Source organism: Copadichromis virginalis, linkage group LG16 (genome assembly GCF_057382275.1).
Source record: "Copadichromis virginalis isolate Kocher_CV1m ecotype Utaka linkage group LG16, C_Virginalis_male_GT1.1, whole genome shotgun sequence".
Taxonomy (NCBI): domain Eukaryota; kingdom Metazoa; phylum Chordata; class Actinopteri; order Cichliformes; family Cichlidae; genus Copadichromis; species Copadichromis virginalis.
Genome location: NC_140633.1, coordinates 31,603,638 through 31,616,433, shown reverse-complemented (window position 1 = coordinate 31,616,433; position 12,796 = coordinate 31,603,638). Strand labels below are relative to the sequence as shown.

The 12,796-nt window shown below is 41.5% G+C and overlaps 1 protein-coding gene across 2 annotated transcripts; it reads right to left on the bottom strand.

Moving 5' to 3' along the window:
• Positions 1-947: 947 nt before the first annotated feature.
• tfcp2l1 (transcription factor CP2-like 1) lies at positions 948-12,527 on the bottom strand. Of its 2 annotated transcripts, none has more exons than XM_085434421.1 (15): positions 12,367-12,527; positions 11,602-11,792; positions 10,317-10,390; positions 8,363-8,468; positions 7,531-7,637; positions 7,286-7,438; positions 7,078-7,188; positions 5,591-5,694; positions 5,210-5,261; positions 4,983-5,076; positions 4,701-4,791; positions 3,851-3,933; positions 3,086-3,228; positions 2,570-2,621; positions 948-1,302 (listed from the first exon to the last, which is right to left on the bottom strand). In XM_085434421.1, the coding sequence occupies exons 1-15, from the start codon at positions 12,423-12,425 to the stop codon at positions 1,265-1,267; spliced, it is 1,458 nt and encodes a 485-aa protein (XP_085290547.1). In that variant the 5' UTR covers positions 12,426-12,527; the 3' UTR covers positions 948-1,264. The 2 variants fall into 2 exon arrangements, with proteins under 2 accessions (XP_085290547.1, XP_085290548.1); XM_085434422.1 differs by having other exon boundaries at positions 11,602-11,750.
• Between the last annotated feature and the right edge of the window lie 269 nt (positions 12,528-12,796).

The following is a 12,796-nucleotide window of genomic DNA, read 5'->3' as shown; positions in this document are numbered from 1 at the left end:
TTTTCCAAGATCTCCACCACACACCTTTTCTACTTTCAGTGATTTTATTCTTCTCTTCTTCCCCCAACTGAACTCTTTGGATCAGAGAGTCCACATCTAAGAACCACAACTTTCCAGACTCCTGGAGTTTGGATCATTGTGCACAGTTGTGTAGTTAACAAGCATGTAGGATATTAAAAAAGTTTCTCTGTGTTTGTGTAAGTCTACTTTGATATTGTTAGGTGCACCATTTTGAGTTTTTAATCGTTAAAATAACAGCATGACAGCATTTTCATGGAGCAAGGTCATTTTGTCCAGAAGCTTGAACTCAAAATATACAATACTGATGAAATGAATTAAGTTACTTATAGAGCTGATTAGATGATGCACAGAGAAGGTGGACATCACAGTGAGGTGGGGTTTAAATTTTATACCTGGATCTTGAGCTGGTCCGCAATTATTACTGTTTATTTTTAAACTCTTCTTTAGTTTTTGTTTTAAATTCGATTTTATTTCCTTTCAGTCTTTTATTAGTTTTGTTTGTTACAGTGTGGGCATTTGTCAAGATTTAAGACATTTATGTATGACATATGACAGTGCCTCTCCACTTACAGTTTAACCTTAAGGACCTGTAAGTAGTGACATCTTGGCCTGGTGATTTTGCTTTGCTTGTAATTACTGTTGACTCTCCTTCCCCCCCCCCAGTGCAGGTTTAATATCTTAAAAGCAGCCAAATAATTACTCTCAAACACAGCACAGTTATTCACAGCAAGTCAAAATCGAATCTTTAAAAGCAGCATGTTCCACTTCACCCAGAAAATAGAGAGCCTCAGAGCATCCCAACGCGGCACGACCCAGCAGGAGAACAAAGAGAGCCGAGGCAGCGGGAGATCACACTTCTCATTAAAACAGCATCATACAGTTTTGTTTGTTCATCGTTTCATTTTGTCTGCATGATGATGTGTTCCATTTATTTTGCTTTATTATCATCAGAGTCATTCAGTTGCATTTACAGCATTGCATTTGACATATTAAAGAATGGTACAGCGCTTGTTAATACTAATTGCAACAAAGCAAGAATCAGTAACTAAACAAATATGTAAAAAATAACTAGAGAACATTAAAGCTCAAAATCAACAGTAAGCGAAGAGCTGACAAGCATTTTCACTTTAATGGAAATCTTATTAAACATCACATTATTAGTAGTATTAATATTATTATCATTACAGTGTCTAGTAAAACGTATTTACAATCTGTACAACTCCACTGAGGCACGTCCCGGAGATCATTTTAACACAACGTGGTAACCATCAGTGTTTTCATCTGTTAACACACAAAAATTCAGTTAAAGATCATTCAAAATAAAAAAAACATCCTGATGAAAGCTTGAAGCTTAATATCAATAAATTGTTTCTGCTCTTCAAAAGAACTGGTGTGCTCTGTGACTCTAAATAAAAACAATGCAAAAGCACTGAAAATAAAACAGCTGCAAACGCTGAAACTAAAGAATTTGATTTATTCATTTTGAATTTGATGGCAGCTTTAAGAAGCTGTTTCCCACTAAACCGCTTCATCTGTTCTTTGGAAGTAAGGAAACATGCTTGCTGCAGGAAACCAGCTGCTCAGCAGCATCCTTTGGTTTCTGGACTGCGTCAGGCCAGTTTAGCGCCTGGACTCTTACTATGAAGCCATGCTGCAGGAATACAGCCACAGCCATGGTTTGGGATCATCTCACTGAAATAAACAAGACTTTCCCCAGTAAAACAACATCTAGATGGCAGCAGACAACTCCAAAACATATAGATGCCATCCTGCAGGGATGTTCCTGTTCACTGTGTCTGAAGGCCTGAGCTCCACCAACATTCACTGTTTCAGCTTTTTCCTTGATATTATTTAGCAGATGAAGAAATCCTATGTTTGCGTGTTATATTGAGAAAAGTTCTGTTCATGCTGTTTACCTACAGATTACTGAACTCATTTTCAGCTCTGGGATTATAACTTTAATAATTACAACTTTTCAGCCTTTAGCTGCCCCTGAACCAATTTCTTTTTTTTCCTCTCCAAAATGCTGAACAACAAAGGCCTCGGAGCAAAACAGGCAGCCATCCAGACGAAGTCCTCTACAGGGAAGGTCTTGTGTATTACACCGTGGCTATGCCAAGACTTACACTGCATGAATTCCACAAAAAGGTTCAGGGGATAAAGTGGTTTTCAGTCTTGTGTACAGAGATCTTTCCAGCTTCTCTGAATCTTTTGATGATGTTATGTAGAGCAAAAATCCCCAAACTGTTGGTAGCATTTCTACACTGTGGAATATTTTTCTTACATTGTTCAATGCAATGAGTTGTTTTTTGGTTTTTCTTTTTGACCCTGCTCTATTTATTTAAAATGTTTTTGTTGCATTAAATGTAAAGTGACCACTGATTTTTTTTTGGTTGAGTTCTTCGTTTCAGCATTTGATTTGCTGCATTTGTTGCAGAATGACATTAATTAAGTGCTTGGACTGTTTGGAAATGAGTGCTTTTCTTTCCCTTTTCCACAGCTTCTTAACGTTCCCTGAAACAGGGCTCTACGGATAAAGGTCAGTTACCTCGTATGGTGCTGATGATGAAACTGGTTTCTTCCCTGAGGTTCTGCACCATCTGAAACAAAGAACACCACACACTTTGGTCTTGAAACAGCTGAAACATGTATAAAGTGCACTTCATGGACTTGGAAGGAATCTGGAGCTCATGGTGGAACTTTTATTGATGATCACTAACGGAAAACTGAGACTTCCTGTTCTGTCTGTCATGGGTTTGGAAGGCAGATATATTTTTATGGGGCTAATAAAAAAAACGAAATTGTCATTAGACAATAGCATCCTGTTTTAAAACTGGATTAGAGCAAAGCAGGAGCTCTCTCTTCCTCTTCTCAATGATTTTTTTACCTGCATCTAATCAAACGCAACTCAAAGATGACTGTGTTAGTGTTAGTAGAAGTTAATAGAAGTTAACTACAGATGGAAGTCAGGAAGCTTCCGATACCTGAACGTTACCCCTTGCCTACAGAATCTACATACTCATTTGCAGATATGCACTCATATTAATCAGTGCTGGACAGATACCTCATCTGAGACTAAGATGTGGATCCCGGTGGTTTTCTGTCTGTAGATTTGTGTGATCTGTTGGGAAGTGATGTTGTACAGTGTAGCAATCTTTTCAGACAGGTCCAGCAGTGTCAGCTCTTCCAGGTACAGAGCGTGGTAGACTGCAGAGGCAAGACAGACATACAATGATCACATCAGGTCAGAAGTGTTACTCTCTGCCAGTTTCTGTGATGATTCCCTGATATTTTAGGATTTTGTCTCTGCTGCGTTTCATCTGCAAACATTTATTTTTGGACTAGTAGAACAGAGTGCATGACTCAATGTTCAAAATAACCATTTTTTATCTTATACTGAGCCTCGGTGCAGCTCCTCAGTTGATGGACTGTCTGAAACAAGCATCTTTAGCTCCTCCTCTGTTCCTTCCTTTTATTTTCTCCTGATTGGCTGTGCCTTACAAACACAATATTTAAGAAAGAGTATGGCACATCCATGTGTATTATTAATTGGACTCAGTCTTTTTCATGAGTTTTATTTTGTTTGTATTTTAAGGACTGACTCTAACATCGGCTACAGGTCTTCTTCAGGTCCTCTGACTTGTTTGGTCCAGCTCCGGCTGCCATCTATCTTAGTTTTGAATATTTCATTTAGGGCTTAATAAACCTGCAGTTGTGTTTGGTGTGTAGGAATTGCTTGTTTAAAACCATTCAGTCACACTACAGACAGAGGACTGAAAAAAAAGGACAAAATATGAGCATTCAGACCGAATTCTTGTTGCACACTTACTTTCTCCACAGCCTGGTTTGATGGGAGGTTGATTTCTGGCCTGCTGCTGACACACATAGATGGTAAGACGGGGCTGTACACACCTGAAAATGTGAGCAAAAGCTTGAATTGAATGCATTTCAAGGACCTGCAGCACTAAAGCTTAAGATGCAGTCTGCTCAAGAGGCTGATATCATAAATTTACTGTAATGGAGAAACAATGGATCATATCAGTGTCCAAATCCATCTTTGTATATAATTTATGGTTGAGAGAAGAGACTAGACTAGACTTTAGGAACATCCCAAAGGACTAGAATTGTGTGGACTTCCATATGACCTGACTTGTGTTAAAAGTCAAAGGAGTCGCCCCCTTCTGGTTATTAGAATGAATAATAATAATAATAATAATAATGGATTGGATTTATATAGCGCTTTTCAAGGCACCCAAAGCACTTTACAATACCACTATTCATTCACTCTCACATTCATACACTGGTGGAGGCAGCTCCAGTTGTAGCCACAGCTGCCCTGGGGCAGACTGACAGAAGCGAGGCTGCCATATCGCGCCATCAGCCCCTCTGGCCAACACCAGTAGGCAAGTAGGGCTAAGTGTCTTGCCCAAAGACACAACGACCAGGACAGAGAGTCCAGGGATCGAACCGGCGACCTTCCGGTTACAGATGCGATTCCCAACCCCCTGAGCCACAGTCGCCATAAATGCAGGGTTGAGGCACTTCAGCTGGCCTCACATCCAGAAACAGGAGCCATGCCTATTTTGTATATTCCATGATCTTGTGTCTGTAGATGCACCAACCAGTAAATCATGCAAATGGTTCTGGGTGTGGCTGGGCAGTGTAATTTAATGGCTCACCTTCCCTTCATCGTGTTAAAGAGGCGGATGCCGTCTGCTGGACCACAGATCTGGATCAGATCCTCTCTGGTCATCCTCAGGAGATCAGCACCTGCAACAACAGCAGAAATCTGGTTCTGCTTGCTGCCCTGATCTACAGCAGATCTGATCTGACGCTGCGATAGACGAACACATCAACACTAATCAGTTCTTCCTCAGTTTGTCTTTCCTGCACTGCATGCCTGCGCTTTCTGACAAAAGTTCCAAGACTAAAGTGTGTGGTGTGTTTTTCACACGCGGTACCTGAGAAGCTGGTGAAGAGCCTTGAGAAAGGCGAGAACCTGTGACGGTGCAGCCACTGCTGAGTGTCCTGCGGCAAGGACGACGGCAGAAGGTGCTACATGTCAAAAAGAAGAAGAGCCCTTGAAATGAGTATAGCTGCACAGCATCCACTGTCTCCAAATAATGGCCTAAAAGGAATAAGAGAGCAACATTAACACTTTCACACTGCACCGGTCTCTGTTACTTACATCAGAGCAGCCGGGCATGAACAGCTCCCCCTGCTGGTTTGGAGAACAGTTGCTAGAGAAACGCAAACATGAGGAGGAAAGAACACATTGGGATGATTGGTTGAGTATTTTCTTCTAACTGCCCTGAGACACATCTGTCTGCTCTTTATATGCTGTTAAAAATTCTCTGTTTTGCATCTGCTAATAGCTGCAGAAGTTAGTGCTTGTGAAAGTACTCTCATAGAGTGTAAAGCACAATCACACCAGAGAAACATTTTCAAATTTTCAACCCGTAATTGAAACAAAACACAGTTCCCCTGCAGACCTTGACTGAAGAGATGCGTTTTATGTCGGTGGAAACCACCAAACAAGTATTAAAGTGTGGTGTGAATGCTTACTCACCCCTCAGTGAAAGTGCAGGAGGTTGGTGAGCTGTGGTAAATTGGTGATGGCGTGCTGCTGGTGCTGTGGCTGGTTAGATTTAAGGCATCGGGCCACGGCGAGCACTGCACACAGAGAAGAAGAGAGAAAGAGAAGAAGATGTGCAATGAAGTGGAAAGCTTTTCACAAAGATTAAAGGGTTCAAAATCACATTCAAAGTGCAGCGAGTGATCACAGATGTGTGTAAACCTATGGTCTACATAGTAACAACTTTAGGTAGTTCATCTCCTTTAGCTCACTAGTTTTGTTTCATTCCATTAATGTGAGATTTAGAGGCGGTAGAGGAGGCAGTGCCATTCACCAATATTTCAGTTATTTTAAATGACAGGTGTAAAGACTCTACAATAACAGAGAGCTCTAACCTCACATGGCCTCAGCTGAACATCATGCAAACTTTGTACCAGACACGCGCCAGGATAAAGTCTGTTAATGTCTCATCGGGCTGACATTTGTGTCGTAATATACAGCTTCACAGGTTGTCTAGTACAGAGCTCTGAAGAAAACTTTATTCTGAAAAGATCCGGGCAACTTTAATCGACTTTAGCAAACTCCAGAGCTGAAAGACAAAGCTACAGCAAACCTGCAGTTCCTCTAATGTCCACTAGAGGGTCCAGCAGTGAGTCAGTTGTAATGGTCTCCCATATTAAAGGAATTTTAGCCTGACACAAAAACTGTTTTGGTCTCTATAATTCATTTATCCCCTGATAATATCTGTATATGTTTGTAACAAAATCGGCTTTTAATTTGATATATACTTAAAGCTTGTATTATTATGGGCGTGGCCTCTTTGACTGACAGGAGGATGGTGGCTGTAGCTGCTAGCTGTCTGCTAGGCTTCACCGCAGATAGAGGCGCTGCTGGAGCCTTTGGAAGCATTTTTAATGCGATTATTTGACCAATAATGTGGCTGCTGTGCGGTTAACTGTACTAACAGACCGTCCAAGAAGTCTGAACTCCTGATTAGGTGAAATTGTAGGATTTTATTTAACCAATTTAGCACTAGTTAACAAGTATCTATGTCACACTTAGCAAACACTTTTCATTTTCTTCCTATAAAGACTTCCTGTCCTATAAATGGTTTGTAATGGTAAGTATTGCTACAGTGTCATGTGTGATTTTTGTAATGAACATGACCAGTACAATGGTTCCTCAGGTTTTCTTTTCCTCCAGGTGAATAACAAACTAGCACTGACAAAGCCTCAGTCACTGACAGCAGCAAAGAAAGAAAACTTTTAAAACAAACATTGCAACAAGCAAAGTGACATATTAACAAACTGTAACGTAATAGTGGTTTACATGGTTTGGTGAGCAAAGAAGCAAAACGAAAAGGAGGGGGGAAATATTCAGATCTGATCAAATTCCAGAAACATCCAAGTAACCCAAGAATTTACAGCTAGGTTCAATAAAGTCAAAGCAGAAGGCAAACAAAGGGTCCTCTCAGGCCTCACCTCTTTCAGCAGGGTAGTGTCATGGGATGGCTGATACTTTTCTCTATCTTGAGGGGTCTTTTTATCAATCTTTTCCCGATCTGTCTTCAGTTTGCGATCAGCTCCTTTAGGCTTAAAAAAAAAACAGGACGTGTGGTGTAAATCATGAGATTTGAGGATGTTAAAAATCAGAGATGAGCATGAGGTAAGAGTAAATAAAGTATTGTACCTTAAAGACTTTGACCTGGCAGCTGGATGAGTGGACATGCTCGACGTATTCTCCGTGTTCATTGGTGGTGTAAGTGTCCACCTGGATTCGGAAGGGCACCCCTTTCTCCCCGCCGTGCTTCCGGGGGGTGAACTCGGTGCTGATGCAGTTGACCTGAAAGGACAAGAGAATAGAGAAGAGCTGAAAAATAAATTCAGCTAAAGACCACAACCTCCAAGGAACTGAGACTGGAATTGGATGTGTACCTGGATGAAAACAGAAGCATTCTTCAGGGGATCCCAGAGGAATTCGATGGTGTTGAGGTGCAGAGGGTCTGAACGAGGCTCCAGGATCCCCACTGACAGAGGGATATCTGCAAGTAATGAGCCAGCCACTTATTTCAGCTTTGATTTTAAAGCCCACGTGAAGACATTTGTGTTTTGGTTAACCTGTTAACATCTGAAGCTGAGGAGAGGTTTAACTTTAAAAGTTTAACCTTCTGAAGTCTAAGAACCTAAGATTCAATTCAGTTCATGTAGCGTTTAGTCACAGCAGCAGTCACCTCAAGGTGCTTTTTACCATAAGGTACAGACCGCACAATAATACAGAGAAAATCCCAACAATCATAAGACCCCCTTTGAGAAAGTGCTTGGTGACAGTGGGAAGGGAAAACTCCCTTTTAACAGGAAGAAACCTCCTGGTAGACATCTGCCACGAACTTTTGGGAGACGCGTCAAATGGCTATTGATCATTGATTACTGTCAATGCATTGGTCCAGCACAGCTCCATAATCATTCATACTTAAGTATGACACTACAGTTCACCACACGCCATTAATAATGGCATCACTTCTGCTGCACACTGTTGTACATGAGGAAAACCACAGCACTATCTTCATCTTTGGTGTTTAGCATATTTAATTTTGTTGTGAGCAAATATTAGTGAGTTTCCAAAATCACTTCTCTCACTGTACTTGGGTATTCATGCCATTACTGGACTTTCTGTGCAGTCAGACACACAAATAGTGACTTTGACCAAGAACCACCACAAATCTGTGAGTATCAGTGATCCATGAGTATGTTGGTATGGTGAGCTCACCTATGTCCAGGATTCGGTCTCCAGGTCTGTTCCACTTCCATCCCTCCAGCTGCTGGTGCTCCATGTACTGCAGTCGACGGTCATGGAAAACCACGCGCACAATACTCTGTGAACAAGCAGGATCAGGCTTCAGACAGGAGTACGGCTGTGAGCTGAGCACAGGGCAGCTCGCACCAAGCTAAACAGCAGGAATGTTGGGCAAAGTGCGAAAAGGCTCCCCTGTTTTATTTATACACGCACTGAAACAGGGCGTGGAGGGAGTACTTGCAGCTCCTTTCTTACCAATTCTTAAGCAGTCAGAGTTAAAACTGTTGTCACAAAAGCCCAATGACCTGCTGCCAGTCAGGCTACATGTAATACCTGAGACATGCAGTAATGCTGGTGACTTTCCTTCTATGTGACAGAGCTCCCACAGTCTCTGCAAAACAAGATCCTCTCAGTGGACCGGTTTATGCTTCATCTCTGAGCATCCATGAGGTCAGGTCATCTGGGGCTAGGGTCTGGTTTTGTTTTAGCGACATGCTAAATTGAGTTTCAGAAGCTACAAGATGGTGGCCAAATTTAATTTGGGCATTTCAAACCTCTGAAAATCCACAAAAATGCGATGGACATTAACTAAACTGAAACCCTTGCAACTGAAAGGCAATAACCCTGGAAATTTGTATGCTGTCACAATTCTGTGTTGGTGTTAACACATCAATACCTACGTTCAGCTCTATGTACCTTAACCTTAAAGGCATTAGACATTTATAGTTTAATTAACCCTAACCACAACATTTACATGCCAAATGTATGATACAAATTAGTGAAGTCAAGACTGACCTCTTCACTGACCTTTGATAGCATGGATGTGATTTAGTCAACAGGAAAAAAGGAGCAACTTTTACGCCTTCCGTCATTCAACCCCACTTTTGAAGACTTACTTACAGAACCTTTTTCATCCAAATCCTAAAACCTTATGACATGTGGGAGCTCTGATCTCTTTTCAGTCACCTCACACTGTTGCGTAAAACAGCTTTAGCTACCAGCTAATAGAACCGCATCATGCTTATGCTCATCTGTAAAAAACTGAGCTCGATCAGGTTGGAATTTTAGCAACAGCCACCTTTTAAAATCTGCGTGGACAAGACACAAATCCACAGATGAAATGAGCAGCCTGTAGAGACATGTATCATTGGGCTATTTATGGGGGAGGCTCGTGCATGACTGAGCAGCCGAGCTCAAACAGCTCTGGATGCTTCACGTCATGTGTTTGCACAGACGCCACCTGTCCCATTCCTGCGTCTCTAGGATGCTACGGCGAACATTACGATGTGTCCTGACGACAGAGACGCGTCAAGAGGATGCACTCACACCATAATGAAGTAACTCTTAGGTGAGTGTGTGACTAACTTCTTCTTAAATGAGGAAGTAGAAACTTTGACTGCCATCTGAAACTTGGAGAACCCGAGAGCTGCTAGTTTTGTTTTGTTTTTTTTATTTGTTTTTCACAAGGCTGAGAGATTTTTCTCATTTCAACTTCAGGAAACAACATTTCAGAAAAATTACAAGCACAACGATCATGTGACTTAGATCCAGGTAAAGCAGACAGAAGCAGAAAAGCTTGGTGAGACATACCAAAGAGAGAAAGTGTGTGTGTGTGTGTGTGTGTGTGTGTGTGTGTGTGTGTGTGTGTGTGTGTGTGTGTGTGTGTGTGTGTGTGTGTGTGCTGGAAATGTGAGAGGAAGCTGAGCTGCACGTCTGTAAAGGGCTTATGTGAAGTTTAAGGAGGAGGAGCAGTGAGTTTGGCTGATAGTACCAAGCTCTTCAGGGTCGATGCAGCACCCCCAAAGTGGAAGGGAAGGTCAAGGGACCGGCGACGAACCAGGGAAGTGAACAGACGAGAGGAGAAAGAGGGAGAGGTCACATGAAAGACAAATAAAACAGACAAAAATACACAATACCTTACACCTACCTTCACATATTTGCTGCTTATATCTGTATACTCCACTAGTTTTCTGTTAAGCATACGGATTTCGTAGGACTGACCTACATTTTAAAACATTAAAAACATCCTGATTAAAAATTTTTTTATAAAAGGAAATCAATCAATCAGAAAAGAGGCGTAGATATCAAGACCACACACTGGAAAACGTTTCCGTTTAGTCGTCCTGATCAGACATAATACATTATCACAACAACATGTCAATAACACAGCCAATGAGGGACGCTAAAACTAACTGTCAGTGCTTCTAAAACTAAGCTACAAACCCTGATGGCAATTAACTTTACTAATCAATACATGCCCTCTTTGAATGGCCACAAGCTGCGTGGAACAGCAAGCTCACTTTCATTGTGTTTTTACTGCAAACAAATTACTGTAGAGCAGATAAGCAGGGCAAACTCGTAGAAACACAGAGGAAGATAAAGCACAGATAATAAAAACGTCACTGACAAACACGACAGACGGAAAAAATCAGAAGGTTCCAGAAGGCAGAAAACGAAGACGAGGACGAAGAGGAGGGGAGTGTGAAATGCAAAGAGCAAAAGACATGAGTGAGAGAGGGGTTGATGAGTGAGGTTAGATGATCCAAGTCAGACAAATTAACACTCACGTAGAAGCTCATCTTGCACAAATCAATCAATAAATCTGAATACTTGATTTTTTAAATAAATGAATTCTTCAAATATTAAACATGTCAAATCTTAATCATCAATAACAGAGACTGAGTGTGTGAGTGCAACTATGTAAACAGGATGTTCTGAGATCCAGGTCTAAAGACAGAATCTATGGAAGCTAAAAAAGTCCAAAATTCATTTGCAGTCTACATTACTATGAACGAAAAAATGTGACCAATTCCCAGTAACTAATATTTAAATTTAAGGAATATTATCATAAGTTTGTCAAATGAGCCAAACTGGAACCAATCATGTTTGAGACGTGAGTCACTGGAAACCTCAATGACCATATTTTGAAGAGGGAAGTCCAATCCAGAAATAATTAAAGCGTATTACAAACAGAAGAACTAGCAAAGTGAAGATATTTAAACAATTATGACTTTTGGTTTTGCTTCCCTAGACTGGACAAACATCAGAAAACTTCAACCTGATTTCTGTTGCAGAACAAACCTAATTTTTCTCTTAGTGTATTTAAATGAATGGATTGAACTCTGAGCATCTCCCATGCTTCAGCTGGGACTGCGTGTGACAAAATGAGCTTCGGTCTGTACAGTCGTCACGGAGACTAACAGTGTAAGTACCTTGGTTGAGATAAGTGAGCGCTTCCTCCTGCTGCTTCACAGCCGGTGAAGTGGCTGCACACAGAATGTACTGGAACGGGGTTCTTTTGGCACCATTTTCAGCCATGAGCCGAGCTTCTTCGTTCTTTAAGAAAGGCGCCAACGCCTCTCTGGAGGAGATCACGAGGAGATGGCCAGCTGTCACATCTGATCTTCAGTCATTTAAGCCCAAAGGTTTGTTGTCATGCAGCACGGTTCAGGTTAAATACATCATTAAAGAAAGAAAAAGGTGGGCTAAACTGGGTATTTTCTTTTTTGTCTATGTTTCTTTGTTTAAAAAATAAACTTAAGTACAAGATAAAATAACTTTTAATTTCAGATCTGGTGTCAGTTGATCAGATTTGTAAGTGCATGACTGTGTCGTGTGTTTTTGTTGCTGTACCGTTAGTGTTCCCTTCTGAATTTCATAAATTGTACACTTTGAAAAACACCACACACATCATGATATCCAAAACTAAAAATCAAACGGAAACTTTTACAAACTGACATGATAAAGTGGAACTAACCTGAAATGTGGATTTTGAGTGCAATTCTTTGAATGAACGAACGCCTGAAATGCATTTTTAAAACTCATTTCATGTCAATAACACATTAAATGTGCTCCTCAATCACTGTGAATCAGCACATTTACCAAAGCCACGCGAGCACCTGTGGAGCTGGTAAATTGCTGCACCTGTGTGTGAAATCCTGACATTTCTGGAGCTTGGCAACATGGCAGTGCTTTACCTAATGTAACTAGCAGAGTGCTGGTGGTAGGACTCAGGCTGGGGATGGCAGAACAGCATATTTTCCAGTGTGGCGGCGTTGTCTTGTATTCCAGGACCACAGAGAAGGCGTGGAGGCAGAGGGCGCGAGCGTTGTGCCTGCTGGCTTCCTCGGATTTCAGCTCAGAGAGGTTTGCAGCCCAGCCTCGCCACACACCCCTTATATGGCTCCAGTGATGTCATCAGGCCTGCTATTAGCATACCTTGGATGACCTTTGAGAGGCGGAGAGCGCCGGCACACCTCCCACTACCAATGTCCACCTCGGGTGATGCATTAATAGCAGCTTCAGTTGATCAGTTGTTGACACTGCCAACAAAACACTCACTGTGGGTGAGGATGTTTAGAGGGGACTTTCAGGAAACAAACACAGGAAAAGCCCTCAAATGAATGT